General features: G+C 47.3%; 1 protein-coding gene across 6 annotated transcripts in view; it reads right to left on the bottom strand.

The window, feature by feature from the left end:
- Nucleotides 1–13,089, bottom strand: part of chd6 (chromodomain helicase DNA binding protein 6) — a 56,172-nt gene that overhangs the window by 14,144 nt on the left and 28,939 nt on the right. For 5 of the 6 annotated variants that reach the window (XM_023795335.2, XM_023795331.2, XM_023795338.2 and 2 more), the window contains 18 exons: nucleotides 12,888–13,009; nucleotides 11,981–12,224; nucleotides 11,383–11,559; nucleotides 11,143–11,286; nucleotides 9,636–9,891; nucleotides 8,766–8,976; nucleotides 8,252–8,447; nucleotides 7,905–8,069; nucleotides 6,921–7,100; nucleotides 6,404–6,717; nucleotides 5,628–5,827; nucleotides 4,501–4,660; nucleotides 3,738–3,827; nucleotides 3,273–3,376; nucleotides 2,180–2,309; nucleotides 1,786–1,861; nucleotides 913–967; nucleotides 468–702 (listed from right to left, as the gene is read on the bottom strand). In XM_023795335.2, the coding sequence (XP_023651103.1) occupies nucleotides 468–702; nucleotides 913–967; nucleotides 1,786–1,861; nucleotides 2,180–2,309; nucleotides 3,273–3,376; nucleotides 3,738–3,827; nucleotides 4,501–4,660; nucleotides 5,628–5,827; nucleotides 6,404–6,717; nucleotides 6,921–7,100; nucleotides 7,905–8,069; nucleotides 8,252–8,447; nucleotides 8,766–8,976; nucleotides 9,636–9,891; nucleotides 11,143–11,286; nucleotides 11,383–11,559; nucleotides 11,981–12,224; nucleotides 12,888–13,009 (3,059 nt within the window). The remainder of the gene's footprint in view (nucleotides 1–467; nucleotides 703–912; nucleotides 968–1,785; nucleotides 1,862–2,179; nucleotides 2,310–3,272; nucleotides 3,377–3,737; nucleotides 3,828–4,500; nucleotides 4,661–5,627; nucleotides 5,828–6,403; nucleotides 6,718–6,920; nucleotides 7,101–7,904; nucleotides 8,070–8,251; nucleotides 8,448–8,765; nucleotides 8,977–9,635; nucleotides 9,892–11,142; nucleotides 11,287–11,382; nucleotides 11,560–11,980; nucleotides 12,225–12,887; nucleotides 13,010–13,089) is intronic. The other variant, XM_023795334.2, reaches the window with a different exon arrangement.

Below are 13,089 nucleotides of genomic sequence, written 5' to 3'. Positions count from 1 at the left end.
TCAAAGACATAAATATTTACTATTCACTGCTGCTAGTTATACAGATGGTAACATGGTTTAACCATTCCTGCCATGACAACACTTACATAGAAGGGATCAACCTCGAGTGCTCATGATGTTTAAAAAAAAATAAATAAATAAATGTAATGCAGCAGAGGTTAGCAGAGTCATTATGCAGCCAAACAGTATCAATGCAGCATTTACAAGTATCCAGGCATTTTTGTTGGCTCTTAGACTCCTAACCTCTAGTATAGGGCTGCACCACATCACATTGATGCTGTATGGTGTGTGTGAGTGTGGCTTGTGATATGTTGATGCCCCATGCTGGGTTATTCCCTGCCTTGCGCCCGCAGCCTCCGAGATTGGCTCCAAACCCCCCCACGACCCTTAAAAGCGGTTTCAGAAAATGTATGGATGGACGGATGGATGGATATATTACCATAGAGTCCATCTCCATGGCCACTAACCTTTGTTGCCACTCCAGGAAGAGGGGGTCAGGCTCAGTCACCCTCCGGCGGAACTCCTCACCAAACTGCCACGCCATTGGCCCTGTCCCCTCCGGCACCAGGAAGTCATGCCTCATTGGCTCACGGCGGGTGAAGCGCTGATACGCAGTGATGAGCCGCCGCAGGCGAGCAGTGAGGGCGGAGCTGGCTGGCCACAATGCCCGCCCCTGATCTACACTCTCTGAGACGGTGACTGCTATGGGGGGAGAGCAGGCAAACACAGGAGGGTAGGTATCTGAAGGCAGCACAGATGACTAGAACAGTCATCCAATACATGAATCACACCCTCTCTAAGCACTCCAGAGAAACTGTGTTAAATGACTGTGCCCCTGCCCAAACACCCACCCCTGAATAACAAAGATTTGTGGTGAAGTTCATGCAAAGCAGTAAGCAAACTGAAGATTACCTGGAACAGTGCTTTCACCTTTCTCCAGAATTTCATTAAAGGATATTGCATCTTCCTTTAGGGTAAAAGCAGAATAATGTATTAACCCAAAACCTATATATCTCTGCCACACACATTTTAAGAACACAGGAGGAAGTGTCCTCTTCCTGTGACATGATTACACATGGGTGGAGGATTAACAAAGGCTGACTGACTGCAGACCAAGGTCTCACTGCAAGAATGGGAATGCATGTTCAACCAAAGTACACCTCAAAGACTACAACGATGACAGCTGGGACAGTCATAAGGCTGCACGATATTGCATCGTGACTGAATTGCAATATGCGTATGTGGAATAACAACCAGTGTTTTAGGTAATAGGTGTAAAAATGTATCCGAATGCCAGCTTTTGATACAACATGGCCATTTACTTGTGGCCATAGTTTCATAAGCAAATTAGTAATAACCCTAAAATATTAAGCAGATGTGTATTGTGACGGCACAAGTTAGTAATCTGTATAAACTCAGCATCTTTTAAAAGTAGAGATATTGTGGATAAGCAAGGTAAGAAGAGGTTGGTGGTGTGGATAGATAAGGATATGCCAAATTTATAGAGATTAATATTGGCAATATGAAGCGCAAATAATTGATGTGATATCATGCAGCCCTAGACAGTCATTATTAATTAATGCACAATTTCCAGCAATAAACCCCAAAACACAAAGTAGTTCAGCAACCGCTCATCTTTTAATTTCCCAGAAACCATGTTGTGAACGAAACACAGCTAAGAGCTTGGCATGTGAGGACAGAATCGGTGTAACACAGATCAGCCCAAAAGCCGTGGACACAGAGCGGACTGCTGGACCGTCTGACACCAGGTCGCGGACGCCTTGCCTCAGGCTGCTCGTTCTCCCCGGAAACCTCCGGCTTTCCCTCAGAATCGTCTTTGACCTCCTCACTCTTGCAGATGCTGCGAGACAGACAGTGGACATCCGTGCCAAAAGATCAGAATCAACCTTACGTTCATTCAGCCGTTTGGGACATTTTGAAACAGACGCCAGGCCCCCTTTATGGAGCAGACAAATACGAAGTGATGGAATTAGCTAGTAATGAAATGTACGGCATCATCAGCCTGTTTCACAAATCGCCGTGGTACTTTTCCAGAGTCAGCATTAACAGGTCATGGTTCATTTGCAAAGCCGCCCCACAATTTGTACAGATATGTATGACTACGCAGGAATCCCAGGATGCACTGAAAACGAGCAGCCCCCCCCCCCCCCGCCCTTGCCTGTCAGTGACGTCGGCCAGGGCCTCCCCCCCGCCCTGCTCAGCCGACAGCGCGGTGACGTCCGGCATGCCCACGCGCTCCAGGAAACACAGGTCCAGGTCGGCGCGCATGGCGTTGTAGCGCTCGTAGCCTGAGCCCCCACATGTGAAAAAGGAAGGGGTGGGGGGTAGAGATAGGGACACAGATGCTGAGTTTTTTTTTTTGCTGAGGTTGGCAGAATCAACTTTCTGCATATACACTACTAATAAACAAACTCCCAGAAACCCTTATATTAAAAGGGGTAGATTCCCCGATTCCCAGCTGTGCAGAAATAGCCCCCGTTTGCCCCTGGGATTCATGATCTTAGAAATAAGATGCGCTCCCATTCCAGGCTGCCTCCACAAACAAACGCTGCTTCCTCTGGGACAGAGGGGCGTTGACATTATAAGCACGTGTCTCGACGCCTCTCTGAAATACTAAGCGTCCCCCCCCCCTTCCGTTTATCCGCACTGCACTTATGGCAGCCCGTCTTTAAAGGCAACCGTGTTACCTGCAGCTCCCACTAAGAGGAAGCCCTTTGTTCTGTCACAAAGATTTGCGGAGATGAGACATTTTTCTGTGTTTGATTAACGATGCCTTGACACCTGCCACGTTTTTCTCTGGAAGTATTCAATCAGCCTGTGATGTTTGCAGTCCAGTTTCACAAAAATTCTTGTAGTTATATATATATCAATATATATAAATAAATAAATCACCCTGCCCCAAACATAGTCCTGACTGTAAGGAATTTTGTATTATAAAAATGGATCCAAGACTAAAACTGTCTTCCAATACATCTTCAAACTGCTTATACTGGTCAGGTTCATGGGTAGCAGAAAGCAGCACAGCATAGCCTAGGGTTATATAGGGTAGCACAGAGTTCAAGGCAGGGTACACCCCCAAAAGGATTAACTAAATTCATTAGTAAGGAATTTCTTTATTTCTTCCTGATAATAGACAAGCTTCCCCTTAAACTGCCATCTGAACAAAGGATTGCTGCACATAGAGCTCGACCATATCCTGTGTCACACACGGTCCATCAGCCATCCTGGCCAGAGGGGGCGCTGTCTGTTACCGTGCTTGTGCACGCCGATCAGGAGTGACTTGTCCGCTTCTGAATCCCACCAGCCAGCTGGGATCTCCACGTAGTCAATGTCAGGCAGGGCGACGTCTAATTTCCTGTGGGGAAATCATGATAATAATTACCACAGCAACCAATATGTCCGCCCCAGCGCACACACAGGATAGGTCCACTCTGTTCCTCTCTATGCTCTAGGCTGAGGGTGTAGGTACAGAAACACTGTGCACAGAAAATGATTCAGCAGCTATTTATTAGGATCCACAGATGATTTTAAACCATTTTTACAGTGTCCTAGTACCCCGTCTTACCTGGAGTAAAAACCAGGTCCCAGCAGGACTAAAACTAGCAGCTGGCAGGTTACAAAGGCCATGTTATTACCCGCTAGGCCGCTACCCATCTGCCTGTCTGTGCGTGTCCTCGTACAGGGGTAAGTAAACGGGGGCAGGCGTTCCTAGTTACCTAGCGGGGGTGCCCTCCATGGCCAGGGCAGCGGCCTCTCCAAGGACCTCCACCTTCAGGTAGTACAGCATGCGAACCCTGAGGAGCACCCTGCACAGAGAAGCACCCTCAGGCTTTAACAGCTCTGCCATCCTTTTACATTCTAACATTAACTATATAAACACATACAGTACAGTTTAAAGGTCTGAGGCAGTCAAGGAAAATGACGCTTATCGTATATATAATCCTTATGTATTATACTCTGTTAAAGTGTCAGCTAACACATATCAAAATCTGCCCGAAAATCACCCCAGTACTTGCAGTAATCATCCAACACACCCACGTGTTCTTCTGACTTGACCACTACCACAACTCATACAGCTAATCAATAAGTCACTAACGTCTTTAATTAATTTGGTTAATTAAGTTAACTGCCGCTGAAATGTAATGAATACATGAAATGGCTGGGGTGCCTCTGAGGAGATATTTGAGAACGGAAGCGGTGATCATCTAGCCATCCAATACGATGAGTAAGTTTTTGGAGAAAAGAAGAAATTCTTGTTAAAGTTTGTAAACTTACTCTTAAGTCGCATATATTCAACAGGTAAATTGAGTTCTTTGTTTTGAGCAAATATAAACTTAGTATCAGCTATCCCAATAATTACACTTTCCAGAAGTTGTCTACCTGACTTGCGCCAAGTTTCTCACGGGTTCAATAGTATCCCCCCCCCCCCCCCCAAACCCCCCCAGCCTACTGAGGCTCCAGGTCCAGCTGAGTTCTCACTTGTTGCAGTGCTGTTTCAGGTGCTTCTTGTAGCTCTCGTCCTGAAGGACCACCTCAGGGTTGCAGGTTGCCAGCCAGTCTGCATTCTTCAGCTCAGGTTGGCAAAGCTGGTTTTTCAGCTTCTTGCCCTTCCTGCCCCGGGGCACAGGGGCAGACAGGCCTGGGGGGGGGGATTGCGGAGGTCAGTAGATACACTGAGGTTATATCATATACGGGAGTAAATCCTGCCATGAACCTTCATGCAACCTTCAGACACAACACATTACATTTTTTGTCCTAATCCATAGAACATGCTGACCTCTCCACTTTAAACTGTGAAATAATCATTAAAAAGGGCTCATTTAGCAGATTTAAGCATATGGTTTAGCATGTAAACCATTTAAATTTAGGGCTGCCACTATCGATCATCAATAATCAAGTAATGTACTAATTAAACTGACGGTAAAATTATTATATTACATCCATTGCATTTGGCTCGAGGCAGGAACCATCCAACCAGCCACGGCTGGGTGCACATTCAGTCACACATACAGTTCATTTAGACATTGCAGTTTAGTTAAGCTGCATGTTTTTGGACAGTGGAAGGAAACCGAAGGATCCGCCAAAAAGCCACGCATGCACAGGGTGAACATGCAAACTCCGCACACACAAAGTGGCAGCGTGCGGCGAGAGCGCTACCCACTGCACCACTGTGCTACACACTGCACCACTGTGCTACCCTGAAACCTGCACAATGTGCAATGTTAATGTCGACATGACATTTCAAGCACATGCAACTGTCACATCGCAAGGATCGCGGATAGTCTGCCGGGTTCAAACGAGGTTCACTTAGCGAAAGGAAACAAAACTTAGCAACATCTGCAATTTTAATGCTGTCTTTTGGTACGGCTCACGGCAACACCACCAACTGATCTAACAGACTGCTCGTAGATAGTAAGTTCTATTTAGCTATATAGTTCACTTTTCAACTCCTAAATATCGCAATTACTGCAATTATTGCAATCAAATATTGCAGCGCAAACTCTTCCCAGTATATTTCAACCCTACTCAATATGCACAATGCATTTACAAAAAACACGCTAAACCTGTCCAGCGGTCCCCGCACTTCAGGCCAGGTCCTTCCTCACCAGAGTGGTTGACCAGCGCCTGGTCATGACCGTCCTTGGTGGGCGTGATCAGGTCCCAGATGAAGCTCTTGATCTGGTCGTCACCCTTGTAGTGACGCACACAGTAGACCAGCAGGGCCCGGCACAGTAGCTCCATGTCGTGCTCTGACAGGTGCCACTTGAAGCGTCCATGTGTCAGGATGTCCTTCCAGCGCCCCCAGCTGTGGAGCGCGAGAACAATGCCATCAACACCACAACACGTCACACCTCAGTACCACCAAAGACACTGGGTGCAACCCAGGAACCACAACCTTGGTAGTCCTGTTCCAACCAATTATGCCCAATTAACTACTAATTAACCAAATAACATTTGTATACATTTGTTTTTAAGTGTTAAGGGATTTCCAGCAACAGAAGAAAGATTTTCTCCACATCCTTTAAAATCAAGTTTCATTAACAATACAATTAATGTTTCCTTGATCATCAAAAATGCAAAACTAACAGTTTCGCTGTGTTGTAAAATGGCCCTTTGATGAAAGGGCCTGTGTTTGTCTTATTTGACCACTAATATGAAATCAATAGTATTGAACTTAGCGAAGGTTAAAACCAGTATTAGCTGGTTAAAGTCCGCAGCACAGATACATGGACCTCAATAGCAAAGCACAGCAGGCCCTCAATCGATTCATTGGTTTTGCCACAAGTTAAAATACAGTTTTCGGTCAAGTGCTTAACGACTGCTAATTATTTAGCTGGAACTGAAGCTGGTGGGGCAGAGGCGGGGGGTGCAGCACACGCACCCAAATATCAGCAAGTTCTTCTCGACCCGAAAGCACTCGGCGCGCAGGTATCGGCGATTGCGGTCACTGAGCCGGCGTGTGCGACAAGGCCGCTCCTCCGAGTCGCTGTCCAGCTCGGAGAACTCCATGAGCTCGTCGTCCTCAAAGGAGTTGTAGTGGCGCGTCTGCTTGCGGACACGCGGCGTGTCGATCACCAGACTCTCCTTCTCCGCCTTGGAGTCCACCTCCAGCTCCGCGATCTTGGCCCACTTCTGCCAGAAGTTGGGGTCGTCCAGGGAAATGTCTGTCCGGTTCCCCGATGACACAAAGCTGGCCTGTAGCCACCAAAGAACACGGTCATATACTGGCACACACTGACAACAAGGTGACAAAGAGGCCCCGAGAATGAAGAGCTCTATTGTGGACACTAAAACCACAAAAAAAATCACTTTAATATCTTCGATGTTTAATTATATAGACTCCTTTGTTACTGTAACGACCCTGAGCACACGAGCGAAGCCGCAGTCTCTCGTTTCACCTTGGCAAAGGTGGACCCCTTGCCCTCAGACTGGATGGTGATGGTCTGGGTGCGGCGTTGCAGGATCTGGTCGATGTCCTCTTCACAAAACTTGGAACCCTCGTCCTCCTCGTCCATCAGTGCCCCATAAGCTCCCTTCCTCAGGAGATCCTCCACCTCCATCTTGGACAGTTGCTGGACCTAAGCAGCATCCCAATGAGTGAACAATAGCAACCACATTCCTAGCCAGATGGAGCCACATTCCCGAAATACATAAAGATGCAATGATGTACAAAATGAACAAAACAACAGATAGAAATAAAGCACGACTGGGAAATAATCTATTTTTAGTATTTAGTAAAATTTGTTGTCCTGTGGCTTTAAAAAAATGTTGCTTTTCTTCCTTTCCTTTTCCCCGTTTCCGGAACAACTTGATACGTGCCTTGGGGAAACTTTGCTGCGAAAGACAGCAAAACAAACTAAACTGAAATTGAATTGAACTTTTATACTGAATACAATAAAATGAGCAATAGTTAGGGCAAAAAAAAGAAATCAACACATAACATGAAAAAGCATGCTAAGTAAAACGTTTATTAGCAGTTTGTTCCTTTTAAATAACATTCATGCAGAGCAATCACACTGCAAGTTAAACAGAAGCCTTGCACATAATATTGCTCATATAATATTCTAGGTTTATTTTCATGGGTTAATAAATGAAAGTATGTTTCTTCTAAACAGCTCATGAAAAATATGAAACCATAAATCTCAAATCATAAATAAATATTCTAGCGCCACTTAAAGGGATATTCTTATGGGGTTTTCTGCAGAGAAGGAACAAAAAAAAAAAAAAAGTCCCTCAGAACAAACTTAGGACTATAACTTCACGCGAGCCCTGCAGTCCTGGCTGTGTGTGTGTGTGTGTGTGTGTGTGTGTGTGTGTGTGTGTGTGTGGGTTTGTGGGGGGGGGGGGACCCTAACACGTGTGATGTGCGGCCCACAGCTCACCCCGTTGAGGCTGCCCTTGCGATTGATGTCCTGCAGCACGGCCTTGTCCAGCCCCAGCTTCAGGCTTGCCTTGTCGAACATCTCTCTCTCGTAGGAGTTGCGTGTGATCAGCCGGTACACCTTCACGGCTTTGCTCTGGCCAATCCGGTGACAGCGAGCCTGGGCCTCGAGTACAGAAAGGACAGGGGATTCCTTTTAACAAAACCGTACAGCCCGGGCTCAAGGCAAGTTTCTAAATGCTTTAAATGTGATGCAAAAAGCCACAGTACATTTAAGTGGCTTTGCTCTCCAACAGTTAATACGCCTCGGATTTCAGGCCGTGTCCTCTGGAGCGACAGAGAACCTACCTGCAGGTCGTTCTGGGGATTCCAGTCGGAGTCGAAGATGATGCAGGTGTCGGCGGCAGTGAGGTTGATGCCCAGACCTCCGGCTCGGGTGCAGAGCAGGAAGACGAAGCGGTCGGAATCCGCCTTACAGAAGCGGTCGATGGCGGCCTGGCGTAGGTTGCCTCGGACACGCCCATCGATACGCTCATATGTGTACCTGACATCACAAGAACAGACCATAGCGGTTATGAATGGCTTGACCACAAAGACATTTGTTTGAATCCTCACAAAGACCCAGAAAAAAGGGACCAGACATCATTAAACAAATCAGACCAGTGGGTAAAGGCCAGGCTGAAAAGTAACATTGTTTCTTCATTCCACCATGTTACTTTGTCCATGTGGTCATTTTAGGCCAACGGAAAATCGATACCATTTAAAGCTAAAGAATTCTTTTTGAAGCTCATGTAAAATGTAAGTTATTTTAACGTATCCAATGGTAAACCCATAAGATGCAGCTCGACCTGGGTAATCTCACCTCCTCTGGATGAGGTAGTCCTCCAGGATGTCCAGGCAGCGCACCATCTGGGAGAAGATGAGCACCTTGTGGCCGCCGGCGATCAGCTTGGGCAGGAGCTTGTCGATGAGCACTAACTTTCCGGCAGCCTGGATCATGGCCTGCAGCTGGAAGTCCCAGGCGTCGGGGCTGTGTGTCTTCTTGAAGCTCTCCAGGATCTTCTCCTCGGCACCTGATCCCATAAAGCATGAGAGCGGCGTCAGATACAACTGAGGACATCTAGACACATGGCGTTAGGTTTTACCAAAAACACAAGTGATACTAAAATATAGAATATAAATGACAACATATAAATATAGCAATAATACATTAGTAATAACCTTTAACCGGTACAGGGTAGTATAAAGAGCCTGGAGACTATCTGAGAAGCACACGGCACCTGTACTGGATATCAGTCCATCACATACACACTAACAGACCCAAACACAGTGGGCAGGTGTGAGTCACCAAGTCACCAGTGTTTTGAAACTGCAGATGGAGGAAATGGAGGTACCCACAGAAAACCCACATAAACATAGTGAGAACATGCAAGCTCCACCCACGCAGAACCCATCAGCCACATAAACCACATCAGACCCATAGCCTTGGTGGATACGAGGCTAACCAATGCTCTACTGTTCCAGCCCCCCCCACCCCTTGTGATGAGGTTGAGGTTAGGGTTAGGGTTAGAACCTTTGATGATATTAGGGTTTGGGTTAGAACCTTTGATGATATTAGGTTGATTTTGAGGTTAAGTACCCATCATTTTATAGTGAGGAACCTGACACGACGTTAAGACGTTGGGAACCTGTCATGAGATTAGGAACCTGTGATGGTGATAGGGTTAGGTACCTGTAATGAGGTATGGGTGGTTGCAGCACTTCCGCAGCTCCATCATGGTGTTGATGAGGTTTGGCATGTTGTGCTGGTTGGCGCCCTTGGCGAGGAAGGTGAAGTTCTTCTCCAGGATGGCACGGTAGTACTTCTTCTGGATGTTGGTCAGCTCCACCTCGATGATGGTCTCCTCTTTGGGGGCCAGGTTCTTCTCCACATCGTCCTTGAGGCGACGGAGCATCATGGGTTTCAAGATGGCCTGCAGCTTCTTCACCTGGGTGCCACAGGGCAAAGCATGACACGTGAACCCCCCCCCCAAAAAAAAAATGTAACTGACCCCCGCCCCAGCCCATTAGACTGTACCTACAGGAGAAATCTGAACGACATCATATCAGTGTAATCACTCTTTCAGGAAATAATTCATGACACATTCTAATTCAAATATCACTTTAGAAATCGTACTAATGGCATACAAGACCAACAGGATAAAAAAAATGTCCAGGTAAGTTGCTGCCATACAACTGGTTGACAAGCGTGTGAGGTGGGGGGTGGGGGGGCACAGGTGCAACAGCTGAGCCTCTGGGCTGGAGTGTGTAAGGAGGGTTTTAAAGAGACATGTTCTTACAGACGGGGGACTAAACCTTATAGAAGGCCTGGGTCGTATTTCAATCGCCACTTAAAATCCCCAGATCGGAAATGGCTTCTTTGGGATTTTCCCACTTATTCTGAACAGTCATACAGACACTGCTGATGTACAGAGACAGATGGTGCAGAGGATGAAAACCTTAATCCCGCAACAATAACCATACTGCCTGATAACAGTGGAAAGAATTAAACAGCAACAGCAGCAGCTCGCCCTACGTCCAGAAGACCGCTTTTCTTATGGTGACACTAAGAGGTTCCAGGGGTTTCCGATAAGGAATAACATCCCAGCCATCTATCATCGTGACCGTAATGCTCCGTTGATCAAGACAATCTGTCGAGAGGGACCACCCTGCTCAGCAAAATATACCATCCTTACTTAGTAGTTTGCCATGTTTGTTTGTTGTTTTTTTGTAAAAGTAGCTCTCAATGTAAAAAAGATTGGAGACCACCAATCTGCATCCAGACCACCTCTGCATTGCAAGGACTCCCATGCAAAACAGAAAATGCACGGTGAGTAAAACCACTCAGAAACATCTTAATAATAATAATAATAATAACGATGATGATGACTCAACTGGTTTGAAGTTAAATGTTAAATTTAAGGATTAATCAACAAATCAATGGCAAAAATAAAAGGGGACAAACTGAACACACTCCACTCCTGCATCAAATCTATTTAAACACATTTCTTTTGGCCAGATGTGAGGCAATCTGACGGCATGGCTCAGTGAAACGTGCCTGGAATGAGCACTATAACTATACCACGATTTCCTGAAGGTGTGGAGGGGGGAAGCGAGCAGAGGTGTATTTAATGTGGAAATGCAGCAGGATGGGTTTGGGTGGGGGGGGGGGGGTGTGTGATCCGCGTGCGCGTGTTTACCTGCTCCTCAGTCTTCAGGTCCCCGAACTCCTCCAGGAAGCTTGTCTCCGAGGGGAACTGCACTGGCTCCAGGAAGTTGAGCAGACTGAAGAGCTCCTCCACGGAGTTCTGGAGCGGAGTCCCCGTCAGCAGCACCTTGTGTTCCTGCGCGGGGCGGGGGGGGCATCAGTCACGCACCAGTCACCCGAGGAGGGGGGGGGGGGTTTCCCAGCTCGCTGAGAGTCTGCGGGCGCCTCTCACCAGGTTCATGAGCTTCAGGCCTTCCAGGAGCTTGCAGTTGCGGTTCTTGAGCCGATGTGCCTCGTCGATGACCACGCAGCGCCAGCGGATCTTCTTCAGCTCGGGGCAGTCGGCCATGATCATCTCAAAGGTGGTGATGACCCCATGGAACTTAAACATGCCCAGAATCGGGTTGCCCTGTGGGGTCAGGGGTTGCCCAGCAGGGAGGGAAAGGGGGCGTTACATTTTAGTAACCAAAACACATCTTGTGAATTGTAATACTGAGCTTTAGATTAGATTGCATAAAATCATCAATATGGCCTCAGACAGGAAGTCTACAAGGATGTTCTTAATCAAATAAAGCAAACACCACAACTGGAAAAAGACAACAATCTGGTACCTTTTAACCACTAATAAAGGCAGGCCTGCCCCTTCACTTTCATCAAACACATTATTTCTCAGCCGGCCACCGTCTCAGTTCCTATTGGATTAAACCAGGCTGAGACTGACAGAAGAAGACAGTACCGCCCACCAGCAGTCAGGAAAACCCCTTTTATTCCCATTGCCTCTAACAGAGAGCAGAAAGGAAAGAGGGCAGTCAGGTTCCTGCCTCCCACACCTGCTCGTCCCGGTGGTACATCTCATACTGCAGGATCATCTGCCGGCTTATCTGGCTGCCGTGGAACACGATGGCGTTCATCTCCGTCCAGGTGCGGAACTCCCGCTCCCAGTTGGTGATGGTGGAGAGTGGCGCGATGATCAGGAACGGGCCTCGCAGGCCCATCAGAAAGATCTCGTACAGGAATGTGATGGACTGGATGGTCTTTCCCAGACCCATCTCATCCGCCAGGATGCAGTTCTTTCTGTGGGGGGGCAGCATTCACAGCATGAATCTGACAGACAAGCCGCATGACCCCCTAAGCCATCAATTTCATACCATCACCCCCCACGGTTTGACCAAACAGTTTCGTTTTTTGCTTACATAACTAAGAATTACATTCACATTCTTAGCAGGTCCTTTTTCCCAAAACTACGTACATTTTTTGAGAAAGCAGGGTCAACTAGCTGGGAGTTAAGGGCCTTGTTCAAGGGTCCAACGGCAAAAATCACTCTGCCGACCCTGGGATTTGAACTGTAATTAAACAATTAGAGGGACTCCCGTTCAATAAGATTTCCCATCCATGCATTTTGCTGCTTTTCTAGAACAGTGTTTCTCAACCCAGTCCTTAGGAGCCCCCAGAAGGTCCATTTCATTTTTGCTCACTTCCAGACAATCCACATTTTTTGCACCCTTCGAAACCAGGAGAGAGCAAAAACATTGGCTGTCTGGGGGTCCCCAAAGGCCGGGCTGAGAAACACTGATCTAGAACAAGGTCACAATGAGCCTGGAGCCTATCCTGTAAAGCACATGGTAGAAAACCCCCAACCGGAATGCACGAGGAAACCATGCCAACAAAAATCATGTAACCAAGCTATTCTCTGGCGTAGGAAGCCAAAGGCTTGAGGCAGGTCAGGGGTGTCCTTACCTGTTATACCAGTTAAAGAGCAGCCAGTTCATGCCCTCCAGCTGGTACTTGCGAAGCTGGTTTCCGTTCCTGTAGTCCCGCGACTGCTCCAACTTCTTCCACTGATCTGGGAGAGGTCTCTCCTGCAGGGCGGCGCCATACAAGAGTGAAGCACAGAGCACAGATCCAGCATGGACTTCCATTCCAAAGGCGGACGTCGGCA

The sequence above is a fragment of the Paramormyrops kingsleyae genome, chromosome 8, assembly GCF_048594095.1.
Source record: "Paramormyrops kingsleyae isolate MSU_618 chromosome 8, PKINGS_0.4, whole genome shotgun sequence".
Lineage (NCBI taxonomy): Eukaryota > Metazoa > Chordata > Actinopteri > Osteoglossiformes > Mormyridae > Paramormyrops > Paramormyrops kingsleyae.
This window is presented reverse-complemented; position numbering and strand designations above follow the sequence as displayed.